A 14,268-nucleotide genomic window follows, 5' to 3' on the forward strand; every position below is an offset into this window, starting at 1 on the left:
GAGGAAGCAGGAGGTGGCTCTGGTGAGAGAGCATGGGGGGACCCCGTTTCACCCCTTGCACCACCCCTGGGCTCCTTGGCTTTATGGTACACCCGCTCCCCAAAACCGCCCAGAGCTGCTGCGGCCCCGGCTCCCGCCTGAGCATCCTCAGGAAGCTGTGGTTCAGCCATATCTCAATGAGAACACTTCAGCACGTCCCTGACGCAGCATCCAGGTGGCTGAGGAGCACTTTTAACAAGAGCCAGGGCAGCCAGCGGGAGTAGGGAGAGGTTCTAGACTGCAACTTCCCCCACGTTGGAAGAAGAGGGAGAGTGACACTGTCAGAAGGTATACAAAACACATAACCCCACCGGCGTGAGACACAGCCAAGGCGAAGGATTGCTTTGCAGACACAGGTTGCTTAAGAAAAGAGCTCTCCCCAAGGAGGAGGAGGAGGAGAAGAGGAGCCTCAGGGGAGGGGAGAAAGAGCAAAAAGCAGAGGGAGGAGGCAAAGGGGAAAAAGAGAAAAGCAGGAGGGACCAGACCGAGCAGGTGCGCGTGAAATACCTAGTGTCATTTCCCAGCGAAATGCTATAAGTGGAAGGTGACCCAAGGACAAACACACACATGTACACACACAGAGAAACGACAGGTCAGAAGAGCCCCTCTGGAAGGGACTCGCACATAATAGCACCGCTGGCCAGGGGTGCTCCGGCCTAGCTGAACACAAAAAGGGAACCAAAAGGAGCTCAGCGAGGGCAGGCAGAGAGAGGCTCACCAGCCTGGGTGAAAACCCTCTGCCTCCCGCCTTCCTCATGGTCCAGCAGCTGGGAAGGAAGCACATGTGCTCCCTATGCCTTTAACCCTGCCCTTGTGCCATCCCAGAGCAATGAGCTCCCACCCAGTGCAGTCCCCTGGGACAGTGCCAGCTGGGGGGATGAGACATCCCACTGCCACTCACACAGCAGGTGACTTCTTGGCCCATCCCCTGGTCCACAAGGAAAGCATCACTGTGCTGACAGACCATAGGCAGCACGACTGTGAACCCACCTCTCTTGCACTGGGGGGCTGAATCAATGCTGCATCCACTTCCCTGCACCCTGGGAGGGGACAGAATGCTGCTGCAGGTACAGCTCTGCCCTTGGATATCGCTGAGCACAACCAGCTTTGAGGTGCTGGTCGTGGGGACAACCTTCAGGCACGAAGTGCCAGGACTTGGGACACTCCATCCCTTGTCTCCCAGGCACATGGCCCTCTTCTTCTGCCATGGGCCACCGTGGTGGGCACTTCCCTGAGGCATCAACAATGCTCCCCCCCAGAGGCTGGTGGCACATCCACACATCTGGCACCTCTCGCGCCATGCCAGGCTCACCAGTGGTCCCAGCTGAAGCCTGCAGTCCCCAAACAGCCCCTTTGCACAGGGTACAACAGTCCGTGCCACATCTGCACCAATGTCACACCTGCATACAGACACACCTGTATGCCACACCTACACACACAGGACAACCGTGCACAGGGTGGGCAGCTGCTGCCACACCAACTGCAGCGCTGCTGTCATTACCGGGTGCCCAGGAAAGGGCAGGACAAGCCCCAAAACTTCCACTGTCCTCACCAGCCCTGCAGCTACTCCAAGCAGCACCAGGGGCTGAGCTGGGGCTGGGGCGGGAGATAATGGAGGGTCTGGTACACTCGGTGCCAGATGCCAGGAAAGATGGGAGAGTAGCAAAGTTGAAAAGCAAGAATTAAACCCAAATCAGGCAATGGAGACGCAGGCGTGCGAGGGGGAGCGGCAGCCAGCCAGAGCGTGGCCCAAACGAACAGCAAAAGGGGTCGAGTGAGCAAGAGGTGCCAGCGCAGGAGGCAGGAGGGATGGGGCATGTGAAGGGATGAGGGGCTGGATGTCCAAGTGCTGCCTCTGGCGGGAGTGAGCGTGCCGAGGCAAGGGGGTAGAAAGAAAGAAAGGAGAGAAGAAGGAAGGGTGGAAAAAAAACCAATGGAAACAAATAATACCTAGGCATATCCGAATCAAGAAACTGCCTGCAAAAACACAAAACAATCACATGGTTAGTGTGGGCTTAGATGGGCAGTAGCAGCTGAGGGAAGCGAGGGGGGACACCAGGCGCTGCCCCCCGCGCCTCCGCCCTGGGCGCTCGATGCAGGGGCGGCTGCGTGCTGAGGAGAGAGCTGAACCGCTCTCCCAGCCTCTTCCTGAGTGGCTCCGGGGCGCCGGGGAGGCTGCAGAGGGGAAGCCAGGGCTGCTCCAGGCAATGGAGGCTGCGTGGCACAAGGCAGCAAAGCGGGGAGCGCAAGCGGCTGGGAGGAGGGTGAAGTGGGCACTGGCTCTGCTCTCTGCCTTCCTTCTGCCTGTCCTCACAGCTGCAGGGTGAAGAATGCATGTCTGCATGTGCAGTGAAGTGGGGGGCATCACAGCTAGCGCCCTGCAGGCAGCTGGCCACCCCCTCCTCCCCCTGCCTCACCGAGGGCAGGCTCCATGGAACAGATGTGGGACAGATATGACACGTGCACCGCTCCGTGCCCCCAAATGGGCCCTCAGTCTCCACGCTTTTCTCCACACCCCAAGTATCCCCCCAGCCCGAGCTGTGTCCCCTTGTCCTGCAGGATTCACGGGGCAGAAGGCAGAGCAGGAGGTACATCCCTCCTGCCAGGCTACTTCAGGCATGCTGAAGATCCCATATGGCTGCATCTGGGACCAGAGAATCAAACACAGCGGGAGCTGACAAAAAACTGCGCAGCCCCAGGAGCCCGCAGGTGCCACAGCCACCCAGCTCCCCGCAAAGAAACCACCACTGGCCTGGCCCCTCCTCATCTGGCCATCTCCATCTGGCCTCCTTCTGTATCCCCAAGGCTGTGACAAAGTCTCCTGATCCCACACGTGCATGCGTGCTGACCCCAGGACTCTGCTGCCCAGATACTCTGCCTGGGTTGCTCTGCCATGTCCAGGAGCTGCCCTGAGAGTGCTCAGGGTACCAAATCCTATCCAGACCCCCACCATTCCCCAAAAACACCCTGCCTTGGGACAGTGGTGATCACAAAGCAGATGAAGGAAGAAGTGGTCCCCATTCCTCGCCAGGAAGTTCCTACACCAGTGACCACAACACACACAGCCAAGGACCAGTCCTGCTGCTCCCAGTGCTGGCAACGACCATCCCAGTCTTGTTGCAGCTGCCTTCATGCACACATTCTGGCCAGAGACCCCCCCTCCAGTCCCCTGAGTTCCACCAGTAGCCCTCGTGCAGAGGAGAGCTCTGCTTTTGACTCCCCCTGCCACTGCAGGACTCATACATGGAGATCTTGGAGATAAAAACCTTCTGGTCCCACTTCTTTCACACCCAGCCAAACCTACCATGGGGACAGCTTTAAGCAGCCTGGTCTAGTGGAAGGTGTCCCTGCCCATAGCAGGGGCTTTGGAATGTGATTATCGTTAAAGTCCCTTTCAGCCCAAACCACTCTGTGGTTCTATGACAGAAGGGATGAGCATCCCTGAAGTCACCCACAGTGGGTGGGAATGGCTTTCCTGCATTTCTTACACACAGATAGGGATCTGCCATGGGTGCCAAGTGGCCTTTCCAGCAATGTCGATGGGACACAGGACAAACAGCCCTCCCCTCTAGCCATGGAGTTGGGACATCCTCCTGGCATCAGCACCAGCTGCCTCCCTGTGCCAGCCCATCACAGCCAGCAGCAGAGAGCAGGACCCACACACAAATTCCCTTGAGTGCCCTCCCCAGCACAGCAAGGCCTGGGGGAGGAGGAGGAAGGGGGTTGGCAGCCCTGTACTCCAAGACCCTGTGCAGCTTCAGAAAAACCCTGCCTCAAGGCAGCAGTGGGTCAGCAGAAGGGCCAAGAGCCTGCCAGGGGAGAGGGGCTGCTACTCAACCCCTCCATCCCTCACCACAGCAGGGGAAGAGCAAGGAAAAGAGCGTCACGCACCGGTCATCCTGGGAGGGGTGGATGTACCCCGAGGAGAGGATGTTCAGGGACAGAATGTTGGGGTCGATGAGTGACTCATCTGCTTCTGGGGTGTTCCGGATTCGACCTGCAAACGCAGCACGGAGTTGCCTCTGAGGTGACAGGCAGTGGCCCTGTGAGGGTCCCCATGAGGGCAGGGGCAGACTGCCTGCCTGCAGCCCCTCTGGCCATTCAGCCCACTGCTGGCCACTCAGCACCAGAGATCCTGGTCCAGCTCCTGGACACAGTGGCAGGGGCTGAGGTGTCCTGCCCACGCTGAGGTGTCCCAGTGTCACCTGCCAGGCAGCCACTGCTTTACTATTGCAGGGCAGGAGGTGAGACAAGGCATAAAGCTCCACGTGAGAACATGGGAGTGTGGGCAAGAAACGGTGTGAGAGGATGGCTGGGAGCTCAGTGGGCTGGGGGCTGGCTTGGCTTACCCACAACCAGCTCCCGTACTTCCTTCCAGCGGATGAGGCTGCCTGTTTCATGCACCAAGGTGACACTGATTCTCCTCTGGATGCCCTGAGACCCACGAGGCCAGAGAGAAGGGACAGTAGTTACCACAGGTCCCAGCAGGAGTCAGCTAGGACAGCACCGTGGGCAGAAAGTACCTGATGAAGGAGGAAGGTCCCATGGCATGGCATGCCGCCACGGTGGTCCACAACAGCAGGGATGTAGCTGGAAGAGAGGATTACAGCATGACACAGAATCCTGACAGCCTGCCCAGAGGTGCTGAGTACTGGGCAAATCCCTCTCCCTCTCCCTCTCCCTCTCCCTCTCCCTCTCCCTCTCCCTCTCCCTCTCCCTCTCCCTCTCCCTCTCCCTCTCCCTCTCCCTCTCCCTCTCCCTCTCCCTCTCCCTCTCCCTCTCCCTCTCCCTCTCCCTCTCCCTCTCCCTCTCCCTCTCCCTCTCCCTCTCCCTCTCCCTCCCTCTCCCTGCAGGACTCACTCGCCGTTGGCCTCCAGCTCACAGATCTCAAAGAAGACCATCAGGTCGTACTTGCACTGGCAGGGGCCAGCACTGGGCCGAGTCATGGTGCTCAGCTTGGTCGCAGGCACTGCAGTGGGTCACAAAGACAGGTGAGAGGCTGAGCCTGCTGCTGGCACTTGGAATATGATGGCAGGGAAAGGGCAGAGCAGGAGGGGACCTCAGGGCACATGCAGAGGCAGCAACAAGAGCCTCATCGCAGGGACTTTGCTGATCACTGGTGTGCTCTCTCCCTTGCCCAACACAGGGTGTGAGACTGGCCTCACCCATCCCCGGGATGCACACACTGTGCCTGCAGTGTCAGCATGGACACATCCCAACACACACAGTGCTGCTGCTCGGGAACCACCAGGGGAGCTTCTCCCTGTGCTGGTGTTTGACTGTACAGCCAAACCCCCAGCTGGGGGCTCAGCAGCCGTGCACAGTGGGGATCCTGCTGCTCCTGTGGGACAGTGGGGCTGGGTGCCCGCCTGAGCCACCCAGGGCAAGGAACCTCCTCCCTGCTGCTCTGCAGGAGGTGAAATGGGAGCTTTCCATCTGTTGAGTATTGAGGAAATGGATGGCTAGGCCTTTTGAGTGCTGTGCCCACAGTACAATTTGTGGTGCCTCTGGGGTCCTAACTGGTCCCTCTGGGGAAGGGCACACCCACCCTACATGGGAACTATGGGTGGGCACAGGAGTAGGAGGCTGGGTTCCCCACCTGGTTTGGAGAGCGGCATCACACGGGGGAAGTGGCGTCGGGACGGCCTCAGTGGGCTGCAGACAGAACCAGCTTGGTTATAGCATCCCCAGGGACCCCCACACCCAGCCAGCCCCACCCATGCCTTGGGGCCACCCTGGGTCCCCAGGCAGCCCACCCCTAACACAGCTGGGGGCTGGGGTGGCCCAGATGTGCCCACCTCAGGACATCCTTGCAGAGAGGTGGGAAGGGGTGCTGCTGGTAATGGCCAAACACCTCAAACACAATTGGCTGGCTCTTGATGTACTCGATGAAAGATTTTGTCACCTCCACAGCGATCTAGAAGAGAAAGAGCTGCTGAGCCACTGACGGTGCAGCTTGGCTGGGAAAGGGGATAGAAACAGCGCCTGGGATGTGGAAGGGTGTAAGACTGTCAGTCCCCTGCATCCCTCACCCACTCCTCTCCCCCTTCAGGGATGCTTTCCCCACTGCAGTGACATCCCAGCCTTTTCAGCTGGACAACAGCAGCTTTTGGTGTTTTTCCTGCATGTCCACCATGTCTAAGCCTGGCTTAGCTGGGTGTCTGAGAGGTTGGGAAAGCCAGGAGGAAGCTGCTTCCCTGGGAGAGGGTCCAGCCAGTGGGCCTGCAGAGACCCCAGCAGCTGCAGGAGCAGAGGAGTGGTAGAAGAGGGGTACGCACATTTTGGACATGGTAGAAGCCCAGGGGTGGCCCTCGGCCTGTGTTCTTCAAGGGTTCTGTTGAAAAGGCCTCGTCATGGCGATGGATGAAGCTGTGGAGGGAAGAAAGGTTGCTCAGGGGCTGTGGGATGGGGACGTGCCAGAGCAGCGAGGGGAGTGACAGCAAGGGACCACAACAAGAGCCTATTCCCTCTAGAGCTGCTGCCTGCACTCTTGGTTGGCACAGGACTCCCTGAAACTGGCAGGAGTCTCTCCTTGCCTTTTGCCAGTGATTAAACAAGTGCTTGGGCAGATTTCACAGCCCTTGGTTTTGCCTCCCCAACCACAAAGGGCTCAGAGGTGGAGGAAACTTCCCCAATTCACCACGAGCTCCCAGGTAATGGCTGGAGCTTGGTGGAAGAAGCAGGGCTGGGGGGCCCTAGGGGCTCACTTGAACTGGCAGAAGATGTCAGCGTATTCTGCGGAGATGCTGGAGGCTTGCAGGACTGTCACACGGAAAGTGAAGATGCTGCCCAGCTTCAGGTGGTCCAAAGCCACCTCCAGCGGCCCATCTGGAGCAGGCTTCTCCGGGCTGTCCAGAAGATCCTCTGGGGTCACTGCAGGGAGGAGGAGGAGACCCTTAGCAAGGCAGGATGTCTTCCCCTCAGTGTTAGGAACATTTAAGAACAACGTTGAAATGCTGGAGCATGTCCAGAGAAGAGCAACAAGGCTGGTGAAGGGTCTGGAACACAAGTCCTGTGAGGAGTGGCTGAGGGAGCTGGGATTGTTTAGCCTGGAGAAAAGGAGGCTCAGGGGAGGGCTCATCACACTCCGCAACCACCTGAAAGGAGGGTGTGGTCAGGTGGGGGTTGGTCTCTTCTCCCAGGCAACCAGTGACACAGGACAAGAGGGGACAGCCTTGAGCTGCACCAGGGGAAGTTCAGGGTGGACATTGGGAAAAAGTTCTTCACAGAAAGGGTGATTGAGCATTGCAAGGGGCTGCTCAGGGAGGTGGTGGAGTCACCATTCCTGGAGGTGTTTTTTAAGAAAACACTTTTTAAGAAAAGCCTGGATGTGGCACTCAGTGCCATGGTAGTGTGCAAGGTGGTGTCAGGTCATGGGTTGAACCCGATGATCTCCAAGGCTTTTCCCAGCCTAGCTGACTCTGTGGTTCCGTCATTCTGTCTGCCAGCAGCCCCTCACTGGAGCAGTGGGCTCTCAATGCCAGGGAGGGTGCCAGAGGCTGGGTGCAGGGATCCCCTCCCAACCTACCTGTCACAGCTCCTGTCACAGCTCCTCACCTGCACAGGTGTTGTTGTTGACTTCATCAGCAGAGGGACCCACGTCGCTGACCTGCCCCTGACCTTCCACTATGCGCAGCTCCTCCTGCGAGGTCCCCGAGCGAGACATCCCCACAGCTGGGCACGACTCTGACTGGAACTGTGCCAGGAGAGGAGCTCAGGGATGCTGGTGGGCCCCAGGGTGGTCCTGCTTGCACCACTGCCAGCATCCCAAGCACCCAGGCACCTCCAGCTCTCCTCTCCCACCCCTGGCAGCCCCCCTGGGACATGGGTGAGAGCAGGCTGCACCAGTGGGTGCCTGAGGTCTTCGTCTGCCTGGTGGACCAAGAACATTTTCCTTTCCCTCCACCTCTAGGAGCCTGGGGGTCCCCATGGAAGCACTGAGGTGGCAGGCAGGGATCTGGGGTCCAAGGGCATCCACCAAGAGCCGGCCCCACCTCACCTTCTCAAAGTGCTGGTCGTCAAAGGAGATCTTGGCCATCCCCGACTGCCGCACACCAGAGCCATAGTCAGGGGCTTCTTCATCCGCTGGAGAAGGGACCAGGGTGAGCAGCACAGAGGGTGCAGGGGGTGCAAGGGGCACATTTTGTGGGGTGGGGGGTTCCCTCCTACCTGAGATGGCCTGGACAGCCACACGCAGGAAACCCTTCACCTCGCCCTTCTCGCTGACGATGGCCACGCGGTGCACCAGGGGCACGGGGTAGAGGAGGTTGCTCAGGTAGACGAAGGCCCTGCCAGAGAAGGGGGGGACACACAACAGGGGGGAGAGCGGTCACTGCTCCCACCCGCGGGTGCCCAGGCACGGCTGGCGTGGCCGGCAGCGGCCGGGATCCCAGGTCACTGCTCAGGGCGCGACCGCAGCGCTGCAAAGCAAAACTAAAGAGAAGGCAGCCAGGGCCAGGCGGAGGGGCTGGGGCAGCGGGCAGGCAGCGTGCCGCGGGCAGGAGGGCGGGCAGGAGGGTGGCACACGCCGTGGACAACACCACAGAACACACCAGACTTGCAGACCTCTCCGACTGTCGCCTCCCTGGCAGGCAGGAGGGGAGAGGGCTGCGCTGGTGCCACCGTGAAGCCGTAGGGCGAGAGAACCTTCTGTGTGGTAGAGAGCTGGAGAACTTGGGCAGGAGGTGCTGCAACACGACTGGGGGCGCGGCTGCAGAGTCACCACGGGGAGGACAGGGCAAGACAGGGGGAAGGAAGGGGGAAAAGGGAGATGGAGGCTGTCAGGAGCGAAGGAGGTTAGAGGACAAGGGCCTGGACCTCCAGAGGTCAACCTGCTGGGGGTTCATGGCCCTGGCTCTGCCCGCAGCGTTGGAGACCACTGGGAGGGAGGCTGCATGGTGTGGCTTGGCAGCATTAGGTTGTGTGTCCCCACTCCCCACCCCTTCACATGTAGGCTTCAGGGTCCCGGGCCACCTGCCAGGTCACAGGGATGGAGCTGCCTGGCAAGTCTGAGCCTCCCTGCTCTCCTCTGCAGTGCCCAGGTTACCGACGCCACCACGGCGAGGTGCAGTGCCAGAGTCCAACACGATGGCTGCACCATGCCTCTGTCAGCACCTCCTGTCAGGCCACTGCTCTCTGCTTCTCAAGGGTTTTGGGTCCTCTTGCTGCCTCCCTTCACCTCCCCGCCAGCTTCCAGTGGTCATCCAGCTATGGCCATGGTGGCACGCTGTACCCTCCGCAGTGACAAATCACCTTTGGCACTGAGCTCCCTGCCAAAAGTGTGAGCTGGCAGCACCACTTCCAGCAAGGTGGGGCGTGGGGTGCCTGGCACCTCTCCCTGTGGCAGTCTTCACGTGCAGTGGGGCAGGATGGTGTGGGGGGCTGGCCAGGACATCTCTGCTTCAGGAGGCTCCCGTGAGGGTTGCACCTCCAGGCGCTGCTGTGCTGCTCAGGGCATCCCAGCCTCACAGGGATCTTCATATTCAATGGCACTCCAAAGTGCTCTTGCAGCCCTGCACTTGCACCCCAACCCCCAAGTCCGGAGATTCTCCCTGCTCTGGTGGCTCCCATTGACCTTCAATTGCTCCTCAAGGCTTTTTCTACCAAAAGCATCTCAAAGGACTCAAGTTGTGGAAGCAGGTGATGCCAAATCATTATCTCCTGATGGGCCCAGAGGCCACTGGGAACAAGTGGTCAGACCATGCCAGACCATTTCCCTCTTCCCAGTGGGACCTGATGCCTGGGGCAGAGCCCTGTGACCACAGAGAACCCTCCAAAGCACAGGGATCTGTGTGTGCCCACCCACCCGAAATCACAGGGCAGCTGGAGTGGAAGCAGAGGACTGGAGAGGGCAGGGAAGAGTGGGAAGGAGGTGGGGCAGGCAGGGAGGAGGGGGACAAGTGTGTCACTAGAGGAAGGAGGGCAGGGACACTAACCACAAGATTGGTGAGGTGCAAAGATGGCATGCTCAGATCAAAGAAAAGCCTTTCCAAAGGAAGACGAAAGTGAAATAACCCCAATTTTTGCTAAAGCTTTGAAGAGATAGAGCCAGCAGCTAAAAAAGAATTAAAAAACCCTTAAAATAACCAAAATTAAAAAAATTGAAGAGGAAGAGGAAGAATGAGAGAGAGAGAGAAAGAGAGAGAGAGAGAGAGAAAGAGAGAGAGAAAAAGAGAGAAAGAGAGGAGAGAAGGAGAGAAGGAGAGAAGGAGAGAAGGAGAGAAGGAGAGAAGGAGAGAAGGAGAGAAGGAGAGAAGGAGAGAAGGAGAGAAGGAGAGAAGGAGAGAAGGAGAGAAGGAGAGAAGGAGAGAAGCAGAGGAGAGAGAGAAAGAGAGAAAGAGAGAAGGAGAGAAGGAGAGAGAGAAAGAAAGAAAAAAAATGGAAGACAAGGATCCAATCATAAACCAATCCAAGCACACTTCACAAGAAATGTGGCCGGCGGAGCTGCTGCGCGGGGAGCCAAACCCAGGGCAGACTCAAAAGAAGTCAGGAGGCACCAAGCTCTGGGGAACACGGCCCCGGCATGGAGTGGGGCCGCTGCCACAGGGCCTGATTTGGTTTTTTGAGGTGCCCTTGAGAGTTTTGGGGTTGTTTTGATTTTTTTTTTTCTTTTAAATAAGGAAAAAGGAAAAAAGAAAATAAAAGGGGAAGAACCCAGCTCTTTCGGTCTGAGGCTGCAGGACTCTTACCCCACCTCCACCCTCTCTGCCTGCTTTGGTCCCTCCTTCCCACCATGCTGCCTGACTCTGGCACACAGAGGAAGAGGAGCCCCTGCCTGAGGCAAAGGCTCTCAGAACAGCTCCTGGTGCTGGGAAACCTTTTCTCTTCTGTGAAAACCCCAGAGAAAGCTGGCAGCTCCTCATACCATTCTAGGGATGGGCAGATGGCTCCAGGTTTGGTGGCACAGCCAGATTTGGGGCAGCTGGTGGGCTTCTCCAGGCCAAGACTGATGGAGCCCAAGGGGGTCTCCAGCCAACAGGTATGACAAAGCAAAGTTTCTTGTCCTTGGCTCCAGCTAAAGAGGAGCTGGAGCCTACACCCAGATCCCCACAACCTCCCTGGACATCTCCTATGCCCAGCTGGGAGGTATGGCCTCAAGCCAAGCACTGGCTAGAGCTGGGAAGAGCAAACACTGCTTTTGGCTCTCTGTTCTGCACCCAGCTCTCCACTCACTCCCCTCAGCTTCATCTCCCACAACCACCTGGGGACATCCAAGCCTCCAAATTCAGGGGGGCTCACACTGACCAACACAGCTGGGATAGCCAAGCCAGTCCCAGAGGCACACAGGGAAAACCTGTGTTTTCCAGGGAAAAAAGTGCCTGCGTGTCCCCAGTCAGCAGCACCACAGGGTCATCCCAAGCTAGGTGGGATGGGGACAGAAATGCCCAGGACCAAGCCCCCCAGGTGGCTCCCCTGGTTCCTCTGGTGTTGGAGACACAGCAGAGCTCCCCTTCCCAGGGGCTCTCCCAAAAAGGCACCCACACAAAGGAAGGACCATCCCCCTTCCCCTGCCATCCCTCGGCACGCTGTGCCTCTCACAGCCCTACCTCAGCAGGAACCTCAGGCAATCCTGGCCGGCCACCCCCTGCACCTCCGGGATGCCCCGGAGGTGGGAGTCGTGTCCAAAAGCAGTTCCCTCATGCGAAAGAGCTAGGTCCTTCCCGGCATGCTCTCCTAAAACCTCACCAACCTTCCTACTAAACTGAACAGGGGGAAGCGGTCGTAAAATGGATCCCGGCCATCACACAGCGGGCACTCCGGAAAGATGTCTTCCTCCAGGTCCTCCTCCTCCTCCTCCTCCTCCTCCTGCCCCTGGTGCTGCTCGTCAGCAGGCTCGGTGATGTCGGAGTCGGGGTTCGAGAAGGTAGGGGAGGGGGTGAGATCAGCCATGCGCTCGCTCATGCATGTGTTGAAAAGAGGAGAGCTGTTGCAGCCAGAGATATCTGAACTAAGGTTAGTACAACAAGATAGAAGACATGTTAACACCAGCTGTTCCAAACAGAAAGAACAGGAATTTTGCTTTTTTTTTTGTTTTGTTTTGTTTTTTCTTGGTTAGGTTTTGGGACGGGTTTTTTGTCTGCTTAAATCAAGGGACATTGGGAACAAAGACCTGCCCATCTGGTGCATCTCTAAAGCCACCAACAGCCAGACAAAAGAGTAACCCACGGAACCAGTGTGAATGCTGGGGACTCTCTTAGCTGGCTTTGCAGGGAACGCAGGGACAGAGCAGGTGGCACAAAGGCTCTCGCCACTCCCCCTGCTGCTGGAGAGAATCTCTCCTCATGCTGCAGCACGGGGGAATGCCTCCAGGCCACGCAGCTCAGCCGTGCTCCCCCTGCCCCAGCCTTCTCCAGCCCCTCTTCTTTGCTGGCCCTGCAGCCTTCAGTCCGGCGTGCAGGAAGCGCACGGAGACACGCGGAACAGACGGCACAGACAGACGCTCAGACACCGGCGCTGCACAGGGACACTCACCGCCACCACGGCACACCAGTCCTGCCTGCTGGACAGCCACCCAGCACCCCCCACGCCTGGGGCCCGTGGCTCCCAGCACTGGGTTATGGCAGGCAGCAGCTCGTGGGTCCCTCGGGGTGCTGGCAGCCACCACGCCGAGCCCCACGGGGGACGAACGCCCCGCGCGCGGCGGGCGGCGCTGGCGGCGTGTCCTCCTGTGGGACAGTCTCTGGGTCCCAGCCACGCTTTGAAGGAGCCAAAGCGCTCACCTGCCCACCAGCCTGAACCAGGGAAAGCGGTCGTAGAAAGGGTCCCCGCCAGTCACCACATTGTCACAGTCCTCAATGACACTGGAAGGCACTTCTGCTGCTCGGTCGTACATCTCACGCATCAGGTCTAGGCGCTGCCTGCAGGGACAGGGGATGCCGATGGTGGCAGTGAGACACAGGGGCTGTGGGCACACGAACCCTCCCGGCACAGCCACCTCTCACCCACCTCAGCTTCTCCAGGGTCCAGTAATGTGTTGCCCCGTTCTTCTGGTCCTGCACCTCCACAGCCACAATGGTGCGGGGGAACGGCCGCTTCTCCCGGTCCTTGGCAGCGTCGGGAGGCAGCAGGTCGGGAGGGAGGGGCGAGTACAGCGTGTCCGTGAGGAGCACAAACTGGAACTGGACCTGCACAGGGCCAGAGGGGCTGGTGAGACACCTGGCAGGGCAGAAGGCGTCACGTGCTGCCTCTGGCGATCTCTCCTCAGCCCTTCAGTTCTCGTGGGTGCTGCAGCAAGGCAGAAAGGAGCCACCCACCCACCTTCTTTTTCAGCTCCACGCTGATGGCATTGGCCTCCTTGAGGAAGATAGCATTGCCCCAGAGCAGGTCACGGAGGGAGGTGAACTGGTACCACTTCCACTTCCTAAAGGCCCAGAGGGCGAGCTCGAATTCCCGCTCTGTCCACTGCACTGTGGGGACATGGAGGGACAGTCACCCCACCACCAGGACACTGACCCACAGTTCACTCTTCATGCTCCCACAGAGAGCATCCAAACCTCATGGCGGCTCCCAGCCCTTACCTTCATCCTCAGGTTCTTCCTCCTCCTCATTTGCCTCAGGGTAATACCTCGAATCCATCTGCTTCTGCAAAGCCTCCAGTTTGCTTTCATAGTCCTGGGGGAAACAGGGAGAGAGGTGATGCAACCCATTGGTGTGGCCTTCCTCCATGCTGCTGCATCACACTCCTCTTCCCTGCAGGAACACAGCCTCCCCTCCTCTGGATCAGCACTTGTGACGACAATTCCAGGACAAGAGATTTGCCCTTGTTTTTAGAGCACAGATCCACCCCACACAAACATCTGCCAGGATTTCAGCCATGCCTGGGCAGCCTGAGAAGGAGCCATGACCCAGCCACCTACCAGCCTCTGCTGCTCCAGAAGGTAATTCGCCTCTTCCCGCTCCCGCCGGTACTGGTCCTCCAGCTCCTGGAGCCTGGGTGGAAACGGGGAAGGAGAGGATGACCAACCTGGAGGTGAACACCCAACTCCCAGGCAGCTCAGCCCGCGCTCTCACCGCTGCTCCATCTCCTGTTTCATGTCGATGCCTTGCTTCTCCAGCAGCTCTCTCTGGGCGAAGGCCCAGTCCACAGGCTCTGCGGGGGTCTCCGCGCACGGCGTCCGCTCCCGCTCCTGCCGAGCCTGCTCGGGGTGGTTGAAGCGGAAGACGTGGCTCTTCCCCATGATGATGCGGTTTCCTGCGGTGAGGATGGGCACGGCGTGGGGGAAAGGTGTG

The 14,268-nt window shown here is 58.9% G+C and overlaps 1 protein-coding gene across 1 annotated transcript in view; it reads right to left on the reverse strand.

Annotated features, from left to right (window-relative positions):
* Positions 1 to 14,268, reverse strand: part of KIF1A (kinesin family member 1A) — a 42,799-nt gene that overhangs the window by 7,585 nt on the left and 20,946 nt on the right. Inside the window, exons 20-38 of the mRNA XM_063408351.1 lie at positions 14,050 to 14,230; positions 13,896 to 13,968; positions 13,557 to 13,650; positions 13,297 to 13,445; positions 12,985 to 13,163; positions 12,759 to 12,896; positions 11,729 to 11,986; positions 8,209 to 8,327; positions 8,039 to 8,124; positions 7,597 to 7,735; positions 6,747 to 6,912; positions 6,318 to 6,408; positions 5,838 to 5,956; positions 5,639 to 5,694; positions 4,900 to 5,008; positions 4,563 to 4,629; positions 4,389 to 4,473; positions 3,931 to 4,036; positions 1,990 to 2,016 (exon numbers count right to left, since the gene is read on the reverse strand). Of these exons, the coding sequence (XP_063264421.1) occupies positions 1,990 to 2,016; positions 3,931 to 4,036; positions 4,389 to 4,473; positions 4,563 to 4,629; positions 4,900 to 5,008; positions 5,639 to 5,694; positions 5,838 to 5,956; positions 6,318 to 6,408; positions 6,747 to 6,912; positions 7,597 to 7,735; positions 8,039 to 8,124; positions 8,209 to 8,327; positions 11,729 to 11,986; positions 12,759 to 12,896; positions 12,985 to 13,163; positions 13,297 to 13,445; positions 13,557 to 13,650; positions 13,896 to 13,968; positions 14,050 to 14,230 (2,242 nt within the window). The remainder of the gene's footprint in view (positions 1 to 1,989; positions 2,017 to 3,930; positions 4,037 to 4,388; positions 4,474 to 4,562; positions 4,630 to 4,899; positions 5,009 to 5,638; positions 5,695 to 5,837; positions 5,957 to 6,317; positions 6,409 to 6,746; positions 6,913 to 7,596; positions 7,736 to 8,038; positions 8,125 to 8,208; positions 8,328 to 11,728; positions 11,987 to 12,758; positions 12,897 to 12,984; positions 13,164 to 13,296; positions 13,446 to 13,556; positions 13,651 to 13,895; positions 13,969 to 14,049; positions 14,231 to 14,268) is intronic.

The sequence above is a fragment of the Prinia subflava genome, chromosome 11 (assembly GCF_021018805.1).
Source record: "Prinia subflava isolate CZ2003 ecotype Zambia chromosome 11, Cam_Psub_1.2, whole genome shotgun sequence".
Lineage (NCBI taxonomy): Eukaryota > Metazoa > Chordata > Aves > Passeriformes > Cisticolidae > Prinia > Prinia subflava.